Consider the following 22,587-nt stretch of genomic DNA (forward strand, 5'->3'; position numbering starts at 1 on the left):
CGCTCTAGTCCTGGTAATGCAGTCTCCAGTGTCTCCTATTATATATACAGTTCACATATCTCCCCTACTGTATTACATGCTCCAGTCCTGGTAATGCAGTCTCCAGTGTCTCCTATTATATATACAGTACACATATCTCCCCCTCTGTATTACATGCTCTAGTCCTGGTAATGCAGTCTCCAGTGTCTCCTATTATATATACAGTACACATATCTCCCCTACTGTATTACATGCTCTAGTCCTGGTAATGCAGTCTCCAGTGTCTCCTATTATATATACAGTTCACATATCTCCCCTACTGTATTACATGCTCTAGTCCTGGCAATGCAGTCTCCAGTGTTTCCTATTACGGTATATATACTGTTCACATATCTCCCCTTGTGTATTACATGCTCTAGTCCTGGTAATGCAGTCTCCAGTGTCTTCTATTATATATACAGTTCACATATCTCCCCTACTGTATTACATGCTCTAGTCCTGGTAATGCAGTCTCCAGTGTCTCCCATTATATATACAGTTCACATATCTCCCCTACTGTATTACATGTTCCAGTCCTGGTAATGCAGTCTCCAGTGTTTCCCATTATATATACAGTTCACATATCTCCCCTTGTGTATTACATGCTCTAGTCCTGGTAATGCAGTCTCCAGTGTTTCCCATTATATATACAGTTCACATATCTCCCCTTGTGTATTACATGCTCTAGTCCTGGTAATGCAGTCTCCAGTGTCTCCTATTATATATATGGTTCACATATCTCCCCTTGTGTATTACATTCTCTAGTCCTGGTAATGCAGTCTCCAGTGTCTCCTATTATATATACAGTTCACATATCTCCCCTTGTGTATTACATGATCTAGTCCTGGTAATGCAGTCTCCAGTGTTTCCCATTATATATACAGTTCACATATCTCCCCTTGTGTATTACATGCTCTAGTCCTGGTAATGCAGTCTCCAGTGTTTCCCATTATATATACAGTTCACATATCTCCCCTTGTGTATTACATGCTCTAGTCCTGGTAATGCAGTCTCCAGTGTCTCCTATTATATATACAGTACACATATCTCCCCTTGTGTATTACATGCTCTAGTCCTGGTAATGCAGTCTCCAGTGTCTCCTATTATATATACAGTTCACATATCTCCCCTTGTGTATTACATGCTCTAGTCCTGGTAATGCAGTCTCCAGTGTCTTCTATTATATATACAGTTCACATATCTCCCCTACTGTATTACATGCTCTAGTCCTGGTAATGCAGTCTCCAGTGTCTCCCATTATATATACAGTTCACATATCTCCCCTTGTGTATTACATGCTCTAGTCCTGGTAATGCAGTCTCCAGTGTTTCCCATTATATATACAGTTCACATATCTCCCCTTGTGTATTACATGCTCTAGTCCTGGTAATGCAGTCTCCAGTGTCTCCTATTATATATACAGTTCACATATCTCCCCTTGTGTATTACATGCTCTAGTCCTGGTAATGCAGTCTCCAGTGTCTTGTATTATATATACAGTTCACATATCTCCCCTACTGTATTACATGCTCTAGTCCTGGTAATGCAGTCTCCAGTGTCTCCCATTATATATACAGTTCACATATCTCCCCTTGTGTATTACATGCTCTAGTCCTGGTAATGCAGTCTCCAGTGTTTCCCATTATATATACAGTTCACATATCTCCCCTTGTGTATTACATGCTCTAGTCCTGGTAATGCAGTCTCCAGTGTCTTCTATTATATATACAGTTCACATATCTCCCCCTCTGTATTACATGCTCTAGTCCTGGTAATGCAGTCTCCAGTGTCTCCCATTATATATACAGTTCACATATCTCCCCTTGTGTATTACATGCTCTAGTCCTGGTAATGCAGTCTCCAGTGTCTCCTATTATATATACAGTTCACATATCTCCCCTTGTGTATTACATGATCTAGTCCTGGTAATGCAGTCTCCAGTGTCTCCTATTATATATACTGTTCACATATCTCCCCTACTGTATTACATGCTCTAGTCCTGGTAATGCAGTCTCCAGTGTCTCCCATTATATATACAGTTCACATATCTCCCCTTGTGTATTACATGCTCTAGTCCTGGTAATGCAGTCTCCAGTGTTTCCCATTATATATACAGTTCACATATCTCCCCTTGTGTATTACATGCTCTAGTCCTGGTAATGCAGTCTCCAGTGTCTCCTATTATATATACAGTTCACATATCTCCCCTTGTGTATTACATGCTCTAGTCCTGGTAATGCAGTCTCCAGTGTCTTGTATTATATATACAGTTCACATATCTCCCCTACTGTATTACATGCTCTAGTCCTGGTAATGCAGTCTCCAGTGTCTCCCATTATATATACAGTTCACATATCTCCCCTTGTGTATTACATGCTCTAGTCCTGGTAATGCAGTCTCCAGTGTTTCCCATTATATATACAGTTCACATATCTCCCCTTGTGTATTACATGCTCTAGTCCTGGTAATGCAGTCTCCAGTGTCTTCTATTATATATACAGTTCACATATCTCCCCCTCTGTATTACATGCTCTAGTCCTGGTAATGCAGTCTCCAGTGTCTCCCATTATATATACAGTTCACATATCTCCCCTTGTGTATTACATGCTCTAGTCCTGGTAATGCAGTCTCCAGTGTCTCCTATTATATATACAGTTCACATATCTCCCCTTGTGTATTACATGATCTAGTCCTGGTAATGCAGTCTCCAGTGTCTTCTATTATATATACAGTTCACATATCTCCCCCTCTGTATTACATGCTCTAGTCCTGGTAATGCAGTCTCCAGTGTCTCGCATTATATATACAGTTCACATATCTCCCCTTGTGTATTACATGCTCTAGTCCTGGTAATGCAGTCTCCAGTGTCTCCTATTATATATACAGTTCACATATCTCCCCTTGTGTATTACATGATCTAGTCCTGGTAATGCAGTCTCCAGTGTCTTCTATTATATATACAGTTCACATATCTCCCCTACTGTATTACATGCTCTAGTCCTGGTAATGCAGTCTCCAGTGTCTCCCATTATATATACAGTTCACATATCTCCCCTTGTGTATTACATGCTCTAGTCCTGGTAATGCAGTCTCCAGTGTCTTCTATTATATAAACCAGTTCACATATCTCCCCTACTGTATTACATGCTCTAGTCCTGGTAATGCAGTCTCCAGTGTCTCCTATTATATATACAGTTCACATATCTCCCCCTCTGTATTACATGCTCTAGTCCTGGTAATGCAGTCTCCAGTGTTTCCTATTATATATACAGTACACATATCTCCCCTTGTGTATTACATGTTCCAGTCCTGGTAATGCAGTCTCCAGTGTCTCCCATTATATATACAGTTCACATATCTCCCCTAATGTATTACATGCTCTAGTCCTGGTAATGCAGTCTCCAGTGTCTCCTATTATATATACAGTTCACATATCTCCCCCTCTGTATTACATGCTCTAGTCCTGGTAATGCAGTCTCCAGTGTCTCCTATTATATGTACAGTTCACATATCTCCCCTACTGTATTACATGCTCTAGTCCTGGTAATGCAGTCTCCAGTGTCTCCTATTATATATACAGTTCACATATCTCCCCTACTGTATTACATGCTCTAGTCCTGGTAATGCAGTCTCCAGTGTCTCCTATTATATATACTGTTCACATATCTCCCCTTGTGTATTACATGCTCTAGTCCTGGTAATGCAGTCTCCAGTGTCTCCTATTATATATACAGTTCACATATCTCCCCTTGTGTATTACATGCTCTAGTCCTGGTAATGCAGTCTCCAGTGTTTCCAATTATATATACAGTACACATATCTCCCCTTGTGTATTACATGCTCTAGTCCTGGTAATGCAGTCTCCAGTGTCTCCCATTATATATACAGTTCACATATCTCCCCTTGTGTATTACATGCTCTAGTCCTGGTAATGCAGTCTCCAGTGTCTTCTATTATATATACAGTTGACATATCTCCCCTACTGTATTACATGCTCTAGTCCTGGTAATGCAGTCTCCAGTGTCTCCTGTTATATATAGAGTTCACATATCTCCCCTTGTGTATTACATGCTCTAGTCCTGGTAATGCAGTCTCCAGTGTCTCCTATTATATATACTGTTCACATATCTCCCCTTGTGTATTACATGCTCTAGTCCTGGTAATGCAGTCTCCAGTGTCTCCTATTATATATACAGTTCACATATCTCCCCTACTGTATTACATGCTCTAGTCCTGGTAATGCAGTCTCCAGTGTTTCCTATTATATATACAGTTCACATATCTCCCCTTGTGTATTACATGCTCTAGTCCTGGTAATGCAGTCTCCAGTGTCTTCTATTATATATACAGTTCACATATCTCCCCCTCTGTATTACATGCTCTAGTCCTGGTAATGCAGTCTCAGTGTCTCCTATTATATGTACAGTTCACATATCTCCCCTTGTGTATTACATGCTCTAGTCCTGGTAATGCCATCTCCCATTATATATACAGTACACATATCTCTCCCCCTCTGTATTACATGCTCTAGTCCTGGTAATGCAGTCTCCAGTGTCTCCTATTATATATATGGTTCACATATCTCCCCTTGTGTATTACATGCTCCAGTCCTGGTAATGCAGTCTCCAGTGTCTCCTATTATATATACAGTACACATATCTCCCCCTCTGTATTACATGCTCTAGTCCTGGTAATGCAGTCTCCAGTGTCTCCTATTATATATACAGTACACATATCTCCCCTACTGTATTACATGCTCTAGTCCTGGTAATGCAGTCTCAGTGTCTTCTATTATATATACAGTACACATATCTCCCCCTCTGTATTACATGCTCTAGTCCTGGTAATGCAGTCTCCAGTGTCTCCTTTTATATATACAGTTCACATATCTCCCCTACTGTATTACATGCTCTAGTCCTGGTAATGCAGTCTCCAGTGTCTCCTATTATATATACAGTACACATATCTCCCCTATTGTATTACATGCTCTAGTCCTGGTAATGCAGTCTCAGTGTCTCCTATTATATATATAGTTCACATATCTCCCCTTGTGTATTACATGCTCTAGTCCTGGTAATGCAGTCTCCAGTGTCTCCTATTATATATACAGTTCACATATCTCCCCTACTGTATTACATGCTCTAGTCCTGGTAATGCAGTCTCCAGTGTCTCCTATTATATATACTGTTCACATATCTCCCCTTGTGTATTACATGGTCTAGTCCTGGTAATGCAGTCTCCAGTGTCTTCTATTATATATACTGTTCACATATCTCCCCTACTGTATTACATGCTCTAGTCCTGGTAATGCAGTCTCCAGTGTCTCCTATTATATATACAGTTCACATATCTCCCCTACTGTATTACATGCTCTAGTCCTGGTAATGCAGTCTCCAGTGTCTCCTATTATATGTACAGTACACATATCTCCCCTCTGTATTACATGCTCTAGTCCTGGTAATGCAGTCTCCAGTGTCTCCTATTATATATACAGTTCACATATCTCCCCTACTGTATTACATGCTCTAGTCCTGGTAATGCAGTCTCCAGTGTCTCCTATTATATATACAGTACACATATCTCCCGTTGTGTATTACATGCTCTAGTCCTGGTAATGCAGTCTCCAGTGTCTCCTATTATATATACAGTTCACATATCTCCCCTACTGTATTACATGCTCTAGTCCTGGTAATGCAGTCTCCAGTGTCTTCTATTATATATACAGTTCACATATCTCCCCCTCTGTATTACATGCTCTAGTCCTGGTAATGCAGTCTCCAGTGTCTCCCATTATATATACAGTACACATATCTCCCCTTGTGTATTACATGCTCTAGTCCTGGTAATGCAGTCTCCAGTGTCTTCTATTATATACACAGTACACATATCTCCCCTTGTGTATTACATGCTCTAGTCCTGGTAATGCAGTCTCCAGTGTCTCCTATTATATATACAGTACACATATCGCCCCTACTTTATTACATGTTCCAGTCCTGGTAATGCAGTCTCCAGTGTCTCCTATTATATATACAGTTCACATATCTCCCCTTGTGTATTACATGCTCTAGTCCTGGTAATGCAGTCTCCAGTGTCTCCTATTATATATACAGTTCACATATCTCCCCTTGTGTATTACATGCTCTAGTCCTGGTAATGCAGTCTCCAGTGTCTCCTATTATATATACAGTTCACATATCTCCCCTTGTGTATTACATGCTCTAGTCCTGGTAATGCAGTCTCCAGTGTCTTGTATTATATATACAGTTCACATATCTCCCCTACTGTATTACATGCTCTAGTCCTGGTAATGCAGTCTCCAGTGTCTCCCATTATATATACAGTTCACATATCTCCCCTTGTGTATTACATGCTCTAGTCCTGGTAATGCAGTCTCCAGTGTTTCCCATTATATATACAGTTCACATATCTCCCCTTGTGTATTACATGCTCTAGTCCTGGTAATGCAGTCTCCAGTGTCTTCTATTATATATACAGTTCACATATCTCCCCCTCTGTATTACATGCTCTAGTCCTGGTAATGCAGTCTCCAGTGTCTCCCATTATATATACAGTTCACATATCTCCCCTTGTGTATTACATGCTCTAGTCCTGGTAATGCAGTCTCCAGTGTCTCCTATTATATATACAGTTCACATATCTCCCCTTGTGTATTACATGATCTAGTCCTGGTAATGCAGTCTCCAGTGTCTCCTATTATATATACTGTTCACATATCTCCCCTACTGTATTACATGCTCTAGTCCTGGTAATGCAGTCTCCAGTGTCTCCCATTATATATACAGTTCACATATCTCCCCTTGTGTATTACATGCTCTAGTCCTGGTAATGCAGTCTCCAGTGTTTCCCATTATATATACAGTTCACATATCTCCCCTTGTGTATTACATGCTCTAGTCCTGGTAATGCAGTCTCCAGTGTCTCCTATTATATATACAGTTCACATATCTCCCCTTGTGTATTACATGCTCTAGTCCTGGTAATGCAGTCTCCAGTGTCTTGTATTATATATACAGTTCACATATCTCCCCTACTGTATTACATGCTCTAGTCCTGGTAATGCAGTCTCCAGTGTCTCCCATTATATATACAGTTCACATATCTCCCCTTGTGTATTACATGCTCTAGTCCTGGTAATGCAGTCTCCAGTGTTTCCCATTATATATACAGTTCACATATCTCCCCTTGTGTATTACATGCTCTAGTCCTGGTAATGCAGTCTCCAGTGTCTTCTATTATATATACAGTTCACATATCTCCCCCTCTGTATTACATGCTCTAGTCCTGGTAATGCAGTCTCCAGTGTCTCCCATTATATATACAGTTCACATATCTCCCCTTGTGTATTACATGCTCTAGTCCTGGTAATGCAGTCTCCAGTGTCTCCTATTATATATACAGTTCACATATCTCCCCTTGTGTATTACATGATCTAGTCCTGGTAATGCAGTCTCCAGTGTCTTCTATTATATATACAGTTCACATATCTCCCCCTCTGTATTACATGCTCTAGTCCTGGTAATGCAGTCTCCAGTGTCTCGCATTATATATACAGTTCACATATCTCCCCTTGTGTATTACATGCTCTAGTCCTGGTAATGCAGTCTCCAGTGTCTCCTATTATATATACAGTTCACATATCTCCCCTTGTGTATTACATGATCTAGTCCTGGTAATGCAGTCTCCAGTGTCTTCTATTATATATACAGTTCACATATCTCCCCTACTGTATTACATGCTCTAGTCCTGGTAATGCAGTCTCCAGTGTCTCCCATTATATATACAGTTCACATATCTCCCCTTGTGTATTACATGCTCTAGTCCTGGTAATGCAGTCTCCAGTGTCTTCTATTATATAAACCAGTTCACATATCTCCCCTCTGTATTACATGCTCTAGTCCTGGTAATGCAGTCTCCAGTGTCTCCTATTATATATACAGTTCACATATCTCCCCTACTGTATTACATGCTCTAGTCCTGGTAATGCAGTCTCCAGTGTCTCCTATTATATATACAGTTCACATATCTCCCCCTCTGTATTACATGCTCTAGTCCTGGTAATGCAGTCTCCAGTGTTTCCTATTATATATACAGTACACATATCTCCCCTTGTGTATTACATGTTCCAGTCCTGGTAATGCAGTCTCCAGTGTCTCCCATTATATATACAGTTCACATATCTCCCCTACTGTATTACATGCTCTAGTCCTGGTAATGCAGTCTCCAGTGTCTCCTATTATATATACAGTTCACATATCTCCCCCTCTGTATTACATGCTCTAGTCCTGGTAATGCAGTCTCCAGTGTCTCCTATTATATGTACAGTTCACATATCTCCCCTACTGTATTACATGCTCTAGTCCTGGTAATGCAGTCTCCAGTGTCTCCTATTATATATACAGTTCACATATCTCCCCTACTGTATTACATGCTCTAGTCCTGGTAATGCAGTCTCCAGTGTCTCCTATTATATATACTGTTCACATATCTCCCCTTGTGTATTACATGCTCTAGTCCTGGTAATGCAGTCTCCAGTGTCTCCTATTATATATACAGTTCACATATCTCCCCTTGTGTATTACATGCTCTAGTCCTGGTAATGCAGTCTCCAGTGTTTCCAATTATATATACAGTACACATATCTCCCCTTGTGTATTACATGCTCTAGTCCTGGTAATGCAGTCTCCAGTGTCTCCCATTATATATACAGTTCACATATCTCCCCTTGTGTATTACATGCTCTAGTCCTGGTAATGCAGTCTCCAGTGTCTCCTATTATATATACAGTTGACATATCTCCCCTACTGTATTACATGCTCTAGTCCTGGTAATGCAGTCTCCAGTGTCTCCTGTTATATATAGAGTTCACATATCTCCCCTTGTGTATTACATGCTCTAGTCCTGGTAATGCAGTCTCCAGTGTCTCCTATTATATATACTGTTCACATATCTCCCCTTGTGTATTACATGCTCTAGTCCTGGTAATGCAGTCTCCAGTGTCTCCTATTATATATACAGTTCACATATCTCCCCTACTGTATTACATGCTCTAGTCCTGGTAATGCAGTCTCCAGTGTTTCCTATTATATATACAGTTCACATATCTCCCCTTGTGTATTACATGCTCTAGTCCTGGTAATGCAGTCTCCAGTGTCTTCTATTATATATACAGTTCACATATCTCCCCCTCTGTATTACATGCTCAAGTCCTGGTAATGCAGTCTCAGTGTCTCCTATTATATGTACAGTTCACATATCTCCCCTTGTGTATTACATGCTCTAGTCCTGGTAATGCCATCTCCCATTATATATACAGTACACATATCTCTCCCCCTCTGTATTACATGCTCTAGTCCTGGTAATGCAGTCTCCAGTGTCTCCTATTATATATATGGTTCACATATCTCCCCTTGTGTATTACATGCTCCAGTCCTGGTAATGCAGTCTCCAGTGTCTCCTATTATATATACAGTACACATATCTCCCCCTCTGTATTACATGCTCTAGTCCTGGTAATGCAGTCTCCAGTGTCTCCTATTATATATACAGTACACATATCTCCCCTACTGTATTACATGCTCTAGTCCTGGTAATGCAGTCTCAGTGTCTTCTATTATATATACAGTACACATATCTGCCCCTCTGTATTACATGCTCTAGTCCTGGTAATGCAGTCTCCAGTGTCTCCTTTTATATATACAGTTCACATATCTCCCCTACTGTATTACATGCTCTAGTCCTGGTAATGCAGTCTCCAGTGTCTCCTATTATATATACAGTACACATATCTCCCCTACTGTATTACATGCTCTAGTCCTGGTAATGCAGTCTCAGTGTCTCCTATTATATATATAGTTCACATATCTCCCCTTGTGTATTACATGCTCTAGTCCTGGTAATGCAGTCTCCAGTGTCTCCTATTATATATACAGTTCACATATCTCCCCTACTGTATTACATGCTCTAGTCCTGGTAATGCAGTCTCCAGTGTCTCCTATTATATATACTGTTCACATATCTCCCCTTGTGTATTACATGGTCTAGTCCTGGTAATGCAGTCTCCAGTGTCTTCTATTATATATACTGTTCACATATCTCCCCTACTGTATTACATGCTCTAGTCCTGGTAATGCAGTCTCCAGTGTCTCCTATTATATATACAGTTCACATATCTCCCCTACTGTATTACATGCTCTAGTCCTGGTAATGCAGTCTCCAGTGTCTCCTATTATATGTACAGTACACATATCTCCCCTCTGTATTACATGCTCTAGTCCTGGTAATGCAGTCTCCAGTGTCTCCTATTATATATACAGTTCACATATCTCCCCTACTGTATTACATGCTCTAGTCCTGGTAATGCAGTCTCCAGTGTCTCCTATTATATATACAGTACACATATCTCCCCTTGTGTATTACATGCTCTAGTCCTGGTAATGCAGTCTCCAGTGTCTCCTATTATATATACAGTTCACATATCTCCCCTACTGTATTACATGCTCTAGTCCTGGTAATGCAGTCTCCAGTGTCTTCTATTATATATACAGTTCACATATCTCCCCCTCTGTATTACATGCTCTAGTCCTGGTAATGCAGTCTCCAGTGTCTCCCATTATATATACAGTACACATATCTCCCCTTGTGTATTACATGCTCTAGTCCTGGTAATGCAGTCTCCAGTGTCTTCTATTATATACACAGTACACATATCTCCCCTTGTGTATTACATGCTCTAGTCCTGGTAATGCAGTCTCCAGTGTCTCCTATTATATATACAGTACACATATCGCCCCTACTTTATTACATGTTCCAGTCCTGGTAATGCAGTCTCCAGTGTCTCCTATTATATATACAGTTCACATATCTCCCCTTGTGTATTACATGCTCTAGTCCTGGTAATGCAGTCTCCAGTGTCTCCTATTATATATACAGTTCACATATCTCCCCTTGTGTATTACATGCTCTAGTCCTGGTAATGCAGTCTCCAGTGTCTCCTATTATATATACAGTTCACATATCTCCCCTTGTGTATTACATGCTCTAGTCCTGGTAATGCAGTCTCCAGTGTCTTGTATTATATATACAGTTCACATATCTCCCCTACTGTATTACATGCTCTAGTCCTGGTAATGCAGTCTCCAGTGTCTCCCATTATATATACAGTTCACATATCTCCCCTTGTGTATTACATGCTCTAGTCCTGGTAATGCAGTCTCCAGTGTTTCCCATTATATATACAGTTCACATATCTCCCCTTGTGTATTACATGCTCTAGTCCTGGTAATGCAGTCTCCAGTGTCTTCTATTATATATACAGTTCACATATCTCCCCCTCTGTATTACATGCTCTAGTCCTGGTAATGCAGTCTCCAGTGTCTCCCATTATATATACAGTTCACATATCTCCCCTTGTGTATTACATGCTCTAGTCCTGGTAATGCAGTCTCCAGTGTCTCCTATTATATATACAGTTCACATATCTCCCCTTGTGTATTACATGATCTAGTCCTGGTAATGCAGTCTCCAGTGTCTCCTATTATATATACTGTTCACATATCTCCCCTACTGTATTACATGCTCTAGTCCTGGTAATGCAGTCTCCAGTGTCTCCCATTATATATACAGTTCACATATCTCCCCTTGTGTATTACATGCTCTAGTCCTGGTAATGCAGTCTCCAGTGTTTCCCATTATATATACAGTTCACATATCTCCTCTTGTGTATTACATGCTCTAGTCCTGGTAATGCAGTCTCCAGTGTCTCCTATTATATATACAGTTCACATATCTCCCCTTGTGTATTACATGCTCTAGTCCTGGTAATGCAGTCTCCAGTGTCTTGTATTATATATACAGTTCACATATCTCCCCTACTGTATTACATGCTCTAGTCCTGGTAATGCAGTCTCCAGTGTCTCCCATTATATATACAGTTCACATATCTCCCCTTGTGTATTACATGCTATAGTCCTGGTAATGCAGTCTCCAGTGTTTCCCATTATATATACAGTTCACATATCTCCCCTTGTGTATTACATGCTCTAGTCCTGGTAATGCAGTCTCCAGTGTCTTCTATTATATATACAGTTCACATATCTCCCCCTCTGTATTACATGCTCTAGTCCTGGTAATGCAGTCTCCAGTGTCTCCCATTATATATACAGTTCACATATCTCCCCTTGTGTATTACATGCTCTAGTCCTGGTAATGCAGTCTCCAGTGTCTCCTATTATATATACAGTTCACATATCTCCCCTTGTGTATTACATGATCTAGTCCTGGTAATGCAGTCTCCAGTGTCTTCTATTATATATACAGTTCACATATCTCCCCCTCTGTATTACATGCTCTAGTCCTGGTAATGCAGTCTCCAGTGTCTCGCATTATATATACAGTTCACATATCTCCCCTTGTGTATTACATGCTCTAGTCCTGGTAATGCAGTCTCCAGTGTCTCCTATTATATATACAGTTCACATATCTCCCCTTGTGTATTACATGATCTAGTCCTGGTAATGCAGTCTCCAGTGTCTTCTATTATATATACAGTTCACATATCTCCCCTACTGTATTACATGCTCTAGTCCTGGTAATGCAGTCTCCAGTGTCTCCCATTATATATACAGTTCACATATCTCCCCTTGTGTATTACATGCTCTAGTCCTGGTAATGCAGTCTCCAGTGTCTTCTATTATATAAACCAGTTCACATATCTCCCCTACTGTATTACATGCTCTAGTCCTGGTAATGCAGTCTCCAGTGTCTCCTATTATATATACAGTTCACATATCTCCCCTTGTGTATTACATGCTCTAGTCCTGGTAATGCAGTCTCCAGTGTCTCCTATTATATATACAGTTGACATATCTCCCCTACTGTATTACATGCTCTAGTCCTGGTAATGCAGTCTCCAGTGTCTCCTGTTATATATAGAGTTCACATATCTCCCCTTGTGTATTACATGCTCTAGTCCTGGTAATGCAGTCTCCAGTGTCTCCTATTATATATACTGTTCACATATCTCCCCTTGTGTATTACATGCTCTAGTCCTGGTAATGCAGTCTCCAGTGTCTCCTATTATATATACAGTTCACATATCTCCCCTACTGTATTACATGCTCTAGTCCTGGTAATGCAGTCTCCAGTGTCTCCTATTATATATATAGTTCACATATCTCCCCTTGTGTATTACATGCTCTAGTCCTGGTAATGCAGTCTCCAGTGTCTTCTATTATATATACAGTTCACATATCTCCCCCTCTGTATTACATGCTCTAGTCCTGGTAATGCAGTCTCAGTGTCTCCTATTATATGTACAGTTCACATATCTCCCCTTGTGTATTACATGCTCTAGTCCTGGTAATGCCATCTCCCATTATATATACAGTACACATATCTCTCCCCCTCTGTATTACATGCTCTAGTCCTGGTAATGCAGTCTCCAGTGTCTCCTATTATATATATGGTTCACATATCTCCCCTTGTGTATTACATGCTCCAGTCCTGGTAATGCAGTCTCCAGTGTCTCCTATTATATATACAGTACACATATCTCCCCCTCTGTATTACATGCTCTAGTCCTGGTAATGCAGTCTCCAGTGTCTCCTATTATATATACAGTACACATATCTCCCCTACTGTATTACATGCTCTAGTCCTGGTAATGCAGTCTCAGTGTCTTCTATTATATATACAGTACACATATCTGCCCCTCTGTATTACATGCTCTAGTCCTGGTAATGCAGTCTCCAGTGTCTCCTTTTATATATACAGTTCACATATCTCCCCTACTGTATTACATGCTCTAGTCCTGGTAATGCAGTCTCCAGTGTTTCCTATTATATATACAGTACACATATCTCCCCTACTGTATTACATGCTCTAGTCCTGGTAATGCAGTCTCAGTGTCTCCTATTATATATATAGTTCACATATCTCCCCTTGTGTATTACATGCTCTAGTCCTGGTAATGCAGTCTCCAGTGTCTCCTATTATATATACAGTTCACATATCTCCCCTACTGTATTACATGCTCTAGTCCTGGTAATGCAGTCTCCAGTGTCTCCTATTATATATACTGTTCACATATCTCCCCTTGTGTATTACATGGTCTAGTCCTGGTAATGCAGTCTCCAGTGTCTTCTATTATATATACTGTTCACATATCTCCCCTACTGTATTACATGCTCTAGTCCTGGTAATGCAGTCTCCAGTGTCTCCTATTATATATACAGTTCACATATCTCCCCTACTGTATTACATGCTCTAGTCCTGGTAATGCAGTCTCCAGTGTCTCCTATTATATGTACAGTACACATATCTCCCCTCTGTATTACATGCTCTAGTCCTGGTAATGCAGTCTCCAGTGTCTCCTATTATATATACAGTTCACATATCTCCCCTACTGTATTACATGCTCTAGTCCTGGTAATGCAGTCTCCAGTGTCTCCTATTATATATACAGTACACATATCTCCCCTTGTGTATTACATGCTCTAGTCCTGGTAATGCAGTCTCCAGTGTCTCCTATTATATATACAGTTCACATATCTCCCCTACTGTATTACATGCTCTAGTCCTGGTAATGCAGTCTCCAGTGTCTTCTATTATATATACAGTTCACATATCTCCCCCTCTGTATTACATGCTCTAGTCCTGGTAATGCAGTCTCCAGTGTCTCCCATTATATATACAGTACACATATCTCCCCTTGTGTATTACATGCTCTAGTCCTGGTAATGCAGTCTCCAGTGTCTTCTATTATATACACAGTACACATATCTCCCCTTGTGTATTACATGCTCTAGTCCTGGTAATGCAGTCTCCAGTGTCTCCTATTATATATACAGTACACATATCGCCCCTACTTTATTACATGTTCCAGTCCTGGTAATGCAGTCTCCAGTGTCTCCTATTATATATACAGTTCACATATCTCCCCTTGTGTATTACATGCTCTAGTCCTGGTAATGCAGTCTCCAGTGTCTCCTATTATATATACAGTTCACATATCTCCCCTTGTGTATTACATGCTCTAGTCCTGGTAATGCAGTCTCCAGTGTCTCCTATTATATATACAGTTCACATATCTCCCCTTGTGTATTACATGCTCTAGTCCTGGTAATGCAGTCTCCAGTGTCTTGTATTATATATACAGTTCACATATCTCCCCTACTGTATTACATGCTCTAGTCCTGGTAATGCAGTCTCCAGTGTCTCCCATTATATATACAGTTCACATATCTCCCCTTGTGTATTACATGCTCTAGTCCTGGTAATGCAGTCTCCAGTGTTTCCCATTATATATACAGTTCACATATCTCCCCTTGTGTATTACATGCTCTAGTCCTGGTAATGCAGTCTCCAGTGTCTTCTATTATATATACAGTTCACATATCTCCCCCTCTGTATTACATGCTCTAGTCCTGGTAATGCAGTCTCCAGTGTCTCCCATTATATATACAGTTCACATATCTCCCCTTGTGTATTACATGCTCTAGTCCTGGTAATGCAGTCTCCAGTGTCTCCTATTATATATACAGTTCACATATCTCCCCTTGTGTATTACATGCTCTAGTCCTGGTAATGCAGTCTCCAGTGTCTCCCATTATATATACAGTTCACATATCTCCCCTTGTGTATTACATGCTCTAGTCCTGGTAATGCAGTCTCCAGTGTCTCCTATTATATATACAGTTCACATATCTCCCCTACTGTATTACATGCTCTAGTCCTGGTAATGCAGTCTCCAGTGTCTCCTATTATATATACTGTTCACATATCTCCCCTTGTGTATTACATGGTCTAGTCCTGGTAATGCAGTCTCCAGTGTCTTCTATTATATATACTGTTCACATATCTCCCCTACTGTATTACATGCTCTAGTCCTGGTAATGCAGTCTCCAGTGTCTCCTATTATATATACAGTTCACATATCTCCCCTACTGTATTACATGCTCTAGTCCTGGTAATGCAGTCTCCAGTGTCTCCTATTATATGTACAGTACACATATCTCCCCTCTGTATTACATGCTCTAGTCCTGGTAATGCAGTCTCCAGTGTCTCCTATTATATATACAGTTCACATATCTCCCCTACTGTATTACATGCTCTAGTCCTGGTAATGCAGTCTCCAGTGTCTCCTATTATATATACAGTACACATATCTCCCCTTGTGTATTACATGCTCTAGTCCTGGTAATGCAGTCTCCAGTGTCTCCTATTATATATACAGTTCACATATCTCCCCTACTGTATTACATGCTCTAGTCCTGGTAATGCAGTCTCCAGTGTCTTCTATTATATATACAGTTCACATATCTCCCCCTCTGTATTACATGCTCTAGTCCTGGTAATGCAGTCTCCAGTGTCTCCCATTATATATACAGTACACATATCTCCCCTTGTGTATTACATGCTCTAGTCCTGGTAATGCAGTCTCCAGTGTCTTCTATTATATACACAGTACACATATCTCCCCTTGTGTATTACATGCTCTAGTCCTGGTAATGCAGTCTCCAGTGTCTCCTATTATATATACAGTACACATATCGCCCCTACTTTATTACATGTTCCAGTCCTGGTAATGCAGTCTCCAGTGTCTCCTATTATATATACAGTTCACATATCTCCCCTTGTGTATTACATGCTCTAGTCCTGGTAATGCAGTCTCCAGTGTCTCCTATTATATATACAGTTCACATATCTCCCCTTGTGTATTACATGCTCTAGTCCTGGTAATGCAGTCTCCAGTGTCTCCTATTATATATACAGTTCACATATCTCCCCTTGTGTATTACATGCTCTAGTCCTGGTAATGCAGTCTCCAGTGTCTCCTATTATATATACAGTTCACATATCTCCCCTTGTGTATTACATGCTCTAGTCCTGGTAATGCAGTCTCCAGTGTCTCCTATTATATATACAGTACACATATCTCCCCCTCTGTATTACATGCTCTAGTCCTGGTAATGCAGTCTCCAGTGTCTTCTATTATATATACAGTTCACATATCTCCCCTTGTGTATTACATGTTCCAGTCCTGGTAATGCAGTCTCCAGTGTCTCCTATTATATATACAGTTCACATATCTCCCCCTCTGTATTACATGCTCTAGTCCTGGTAATGCAGTCTCCAGTGTCTCCTATTATATATACAGTTCACATATCTCCCCCTCTGTATTACATGCTCTAGTCCTGGTAATGCAGTCTCCAGTGTCTCCTATTATATGTACAGTTCACATATCTCCCCTTGTGTATTACATGCTCTAGTCCTGGTATTGCAGTCTCCAGTGTCTCCTATTATATATACAGTACACATATCTCCCCCTCTGTATTACATGCTCTAGTCCTGGTAATGCAGTCTCCAGTGTCTCGCATTATATATACAGTTCACATATCTCCCCTTGTGTATTACATGCTCTAGTCCTGGTAATGCAGTCTCCAGTGTCTCCTATTATATATACAGTACACATATCTCCCCCTCTGTATTACATGCTCTAGTCCTGGTAATGCAGTCTCCAGTGTCTCCTATTATATGTACAGTTCACATATCTCCCCTTGTGTATTACATGCTCTAGTCCTGGTATTGCAGTCTCCAGTGTCTCCTATTATATATACAGTACACATATCTCCCCCTCTGTATTACATGCTCTAGTCCTGGTAATGCAGTCTCCAGTGTCTCGCATTATATATACAGTTCACATATCTCCCCTTGTGTATTACATGCTCTAGTCCTGGTAATGCAGTCTCCAGTGTCTCCTATTATATATACAGTACACATATCTCCCCCTCTGTATTACATGCTCTAGTCCTGGTAATGCAGTCTCCAGTGTCTCCTATTATATGTACAGTTCACATATCTCCCCTTGTGTATTACATGCTCTAGTCCTGGTAATGCAGTCTCCAGTGTCTCCTATTATATATACAGTACACATATCTCCCCCTCTGTATTACATGCTCTAGTCCTGGTAATGCAGTCTCCAGTGTCTCCTATTATATATACAGTACACATATCTCCCCTTGTGTATTACATGCTCTAGTCCTGGTATTGCAGTCTCCAGTGTCTCCTATTATATATACAGTACACATATCTCCCCCTCTGTATTACATGCTCTAGTCCTGGTAATGCAGTCTCCAGTGTCTCCTATTATATATACAGTACACATATCTCCCCCTCTGTATTACATGCTCTAGTCCTGGTAATGCAGTTTCTCCCATTATATATACAGTTCATATATCTCCCCCTCTGTATTACATGCACCTGCTGCCATTCTCCAGCCCTAGTATTGTATTCTCCTATGTCCCCCATTATATATACAGTTCACATATCTCCCCCTGTATACAGTTCACATACCCCACCCCCAACACTGTATACAGGTCCCATATCTCCCCCTCTGGAGCATGGCATACATCTGCTGCCATGCTCCAGACCTGGTATTACAGTCTGGCTGCCGGGCACAGCTCCCACTCAGTGTTACATGCGGTTCTCCCTCCATGAGGTGCAGACTTCTCCTCCCTCCCGCTCTTGGCTTATTGGTAGTTACTGTTTCCCTGATTTAAAAATAAAAAAAAAAAAACTAAAGTTAAATGTGTTCCGTTTCCTTAGACACAGTGTGCCCTCACGATATAATAACATGCCGCCTCCATGTCTTCCCCTTGGCCGTGCTCTCCCCTGATTCATGTAGTCCCCCATTCAGCCGTCGCTCTCCCCCTGTATTGTATGCAGTCTGTGCTCTCTCTCACCCCCCTCTCTCCCCCTCTCTCTATTAGATGCAGTCTCTCCGCTCCTCCCCCTCTCCTGCTCATGTTGTGTCTCCGGTTCCTGAGCTCCCGGAGCGGACCGGACCCCCCTCACCCAGCCCCCCCAAGGGGCCCCCGAGGGATCTCGGGGCTCCCCGCACTCTCCGCTCCTCTCCAGGGGGAGACCCAAAGACCCCGGAGCCAGTGGGACAGTCCCCCCAGAGAGGGAGAAGCCCCATCACCAGGGACAGACACCCCAACATCATCAGAGACTCCCCAGACTCAGACAGTGGAGAAGAGCCTGGCATCGGGGAGACGGAGAACGGAGAACACGGAGCCGCTGTCACGCAAAAATTCCGCTCCTACATTGACATCGATCCCCCGACTGGCGACAGAGACACCCCGATTCCAGACATCTACAACCCTACTGGAGACACCCCGACTAGTAACTCCCCTACAAGTGACAGAGATCCCAGCAGAGACTCAGTGGAGCACGCTGCCCGAGACCCCCCGGGAAGAGAAAGAGACCCCACCGCAAGAGGCAGAGACCCCCCTGGCTCAGACAGAGACCCACCCGGCCGGCGGATGGAAGAGACATCAGGGAACGCGGTGATCATCAGGATCGGCATACCGGACCTGCAGCAAACGGTGAGCGTTGTGGAACTATGACCGGTATAAAGTGTATATACTGTCTGTGTGCGTGTGTATAGTATGTATATATGTAAAGTATATGTATAGTGTGTGTGTATATGTAATGTATGTATATATGTATAGTATGTATGTGTAATGTATGTATATATGTAAAGTATATGTATAGTATGTGTGTGTGTCTGTATATATATGTATGTGTATGTATAGTATGTATGTGTAATGTATGTATGTGTAATGTATGTATATATGTATAGTATGTATGTACTGCTATCAGAGCATCGGATCGTCTGCTTCATACACACTGCATGTCTGCACCGGTGGCGCTTCATTCTGCGTCTGGATTTTGCTGTATCTATAGTATATATGTGTCATGTAGTGGATAATACACGGAGCCTTATGTAGTGTACATACACCTGTTCTCTGATCGTAGACGAGGCGTGTGAGCAGAATATCTATCTATCTATCTATCTATCTATCTATCTATCTATCTATCTATCTATCTATCTATCTATCTATCTATCTATCTATCTATCTATCTATCTATCCATCCATCCATCCATCCATCCATCCATCCATCCATCCATCTATCTATCTATCTATCTATCGAATCTATCTATCGAATCTATCTTTCTTATCTATCTTTCTATCTATCTATCTATCCATCTATCTATCTATCTATCTATCTATCTATCTATCTATCTATCTATCTATCTATCTATCTATCTATCTATCTATCTATCTATCTATCTATCTATCTATCTATCTATCTATCCGGTACTGTATAAAGGCATTTTGTATTAATATTTCTATCAGTACACAGATACATTAGAGTTGCATGTACATGCAGTGGCTGTGCTGGAGTGCAGTGGGTGTTGGGTGCTGTGAGTTGGCAGTGCCTGTCCTCAGATCCTCAGTGAATGACAAGTGCAGTAGTTAGCAGCAGCTTGGCCAAGTTCAGTAGTAGAATGGAGAGCCGTGCCAAGAAGCGGGATAGTGCAGCAGTTATGCATGCCAGGAGACCATTACACATACATTCACTATGGATAGACATTGAACATTGAATGATATACAATTGATATCAGTGCTCATTATGCACTAAATGGACTAGAGGTGGCACCAGCATCATACATGGCACATATATACATCATGGCACGTGATAGACTAGTAATGCTTCTCAAGAGTACTATAAATGGTAACGCTTTTCTCAGCTTGGTTAAAAAATAACTGAATCCCAGTGTGGTGGTGTCTAAATTGTGATTGTCCGTTGTTCTCGTCCTTGTTTCTTGCGGTAGATTGCTGCATAGCTGGTGCTGAGAGGGCGACAGTAGTCTGCTGTAGTTAGTGATTTACTGTAGTGCTTGCAGTTGACTGCTAATAATCTGTGGATGGCGTAAACTAGAGATGACAGCGCTATGCTATGCTATGCTATGGTACTATAGACAGCATGCAGGTGCCAGGGGTGGTGCTTTTCTATTGTAGCTGTAGTTTTTCACCATAATCAAAGCAAAGCTGTGCCCTGACATGGCATGTGCATCCCTACTTTGCTATACATGGCAGTACATGCACCTGTGATTCTATATGTAGATGGCAGTGCCTTATATAAAACAATGCCAGTGTGTCACTATGTTAAGGGTTGCGTTGACATGATACTGTAGATGGCAGTGCTTCACCATGGTACCATGGACAGCAGTGGTAGCAGCAATACAATTTAATACTATAGATGGCAGTGTTTCAATGTGATGATATTGAGATTCTCTACATAGCAGGTCCACCTGAAATTGAAATTCATACTGCATGATCGTACATGCAGTGTGAATGATACCCGCTTAAATGTAGTGTTGGTCCCCACCAAGTTAGACTCTGTTCACCGGGCATTATGTCTTCTGTTTTACAGGATCTGTTTTGATTTATTTTGCAATGGATCCAAACAGATCCCATTCACTCATAAAGGGTCTGTCTGGTTTCCATAATGTTACCAGGCAGAATAGTGCAGCAGACGATTATATTCTTCACATCAGGGGCAACTGATATCTAACTGGAATGGATCTATGAACAGTGTGTGGGGCTGAGGCTCATTTTGGGTGTACAGTAGTGGTTGTCCCTTCACTTTACCCCACACAGAAACGAAAGGAAACAGAGCTTCTAGCCTGAGAAGAAGAGCCAAGTTTGAATTCTGTTGTATAGGCCTCATGCACACGCCACAGACCGGATCCGTGTTGTCTAGATCTATAATACGACTCTCATTGCCTGCTATAGAATATATAACATTAAAGGCGCACAGTGGTTGAGCCCGTAGATGAGGTGAGTAGTGGCAGAGAAGAATGAAAGATTGGATGTTTCGCCTCTTATAGGCAGAATCTTCTATGTATTTCATTGAGATTTCTACAGGCAACTACAGGGTCTAACTTATTATATTATATTACGCTGCACCCCTTTAATTCTGAGAATCGTGGGGGTCCTGGCAATTGGATCCTCACTGATCAGAAAGTGGTGGCATATCCTAGCAATATGCCATTCCTGTCTTTGCTGAAAAAAAAAAGGGAAGGGGTTTATCTTCTATAGTGTTTCCTGACTCATCCTATTGTTACAAGTGAATAGCAGGCCTTACACGTGTTGAGGCAATCCATTGCATGGCAGTTATGGAATCTGCAGTTTTTCGGTAACTCTCATCCATTTCAATCAGAGCTTTCCGTAACCTGTGTTCATTTCAGTGGAGAGCACCCGGGAATACGGAGACTGCACTCCACCAGCACCCAGAAACATGGACATGTCATAAAACACTTCATTAAAAAAAAAACAGATAAGTCTAACCTGCAACTTTGTGATCGCCTACATACAGGATTACCGCTGGTAATGTTCAGTGTGCTTATTGTTTTTACTTGTAAGAGATCCAGGTCTCAAATGGTTTTAGTTTATGTGATACATTTAGTAGTTGAGAGATAGTCAGCTGTCCTTCTGTCTTCGCCATTCACAATCACATCCTCACCTACTACATCAGTCTTTCTTCTCCTCCTGGCACTTTGTACCCAGCGCAATTCTAGTTCAAACTCACCACATTCCTCCTCCTCCCCTGTTCCCTCCTTAATCCACCTGTCCTTACTCCACACAGCTTCCTTGACACCTCCAGCTCCGCAGACTCACTTGTCATTTCCTTACTTAA

The 22,587-nt window shown here is 41.3% G+C and overlaps 1 protein-coding gene across 5 annotated transcripts in view; it reads left to right on the forward strand.

Annotated features, from left to right (window-relative positions):
• The window catches only part of SHANK3 (SH3 and multiple ankyrin repeat domains 3), a 424,536-nt gene that overhangs the window by 126,342 nt on the left and 275,607 nt on the right, over positions 1–22,587 (forward strand). For all 5 annotated transcript variants that reach the window (XM_075857615.1, XM_075857612.1, XM_075857614.1 and 2 more), the window contains one exon: positions 18,807–19,424. In XM_075857615.1, the coding sequence (XP_075713730.1) occupies positions 18,807–19,424 (618 nt within the window). The remainder of the gene's footprint in view (positions 1–18,806; positions 19,425–22,587) is intronic.

This window comes from Rhinoderma darwinii, chromosome 3 (genome assembly GCF_050947455.1).
Source record: "Rhinoderma darwinii isolate aRhiDar2 chromosome 3, aRhiDar2.hap1, whole genome shotgun sequence".
In the NCBI taxonomy this organism is placed as follows: Eukaryota; Metazoa; Chordata; class Amphibia; order Anura; family Rhinodermatidae; genus Rhinoderma; species Rhinoderma darwinii.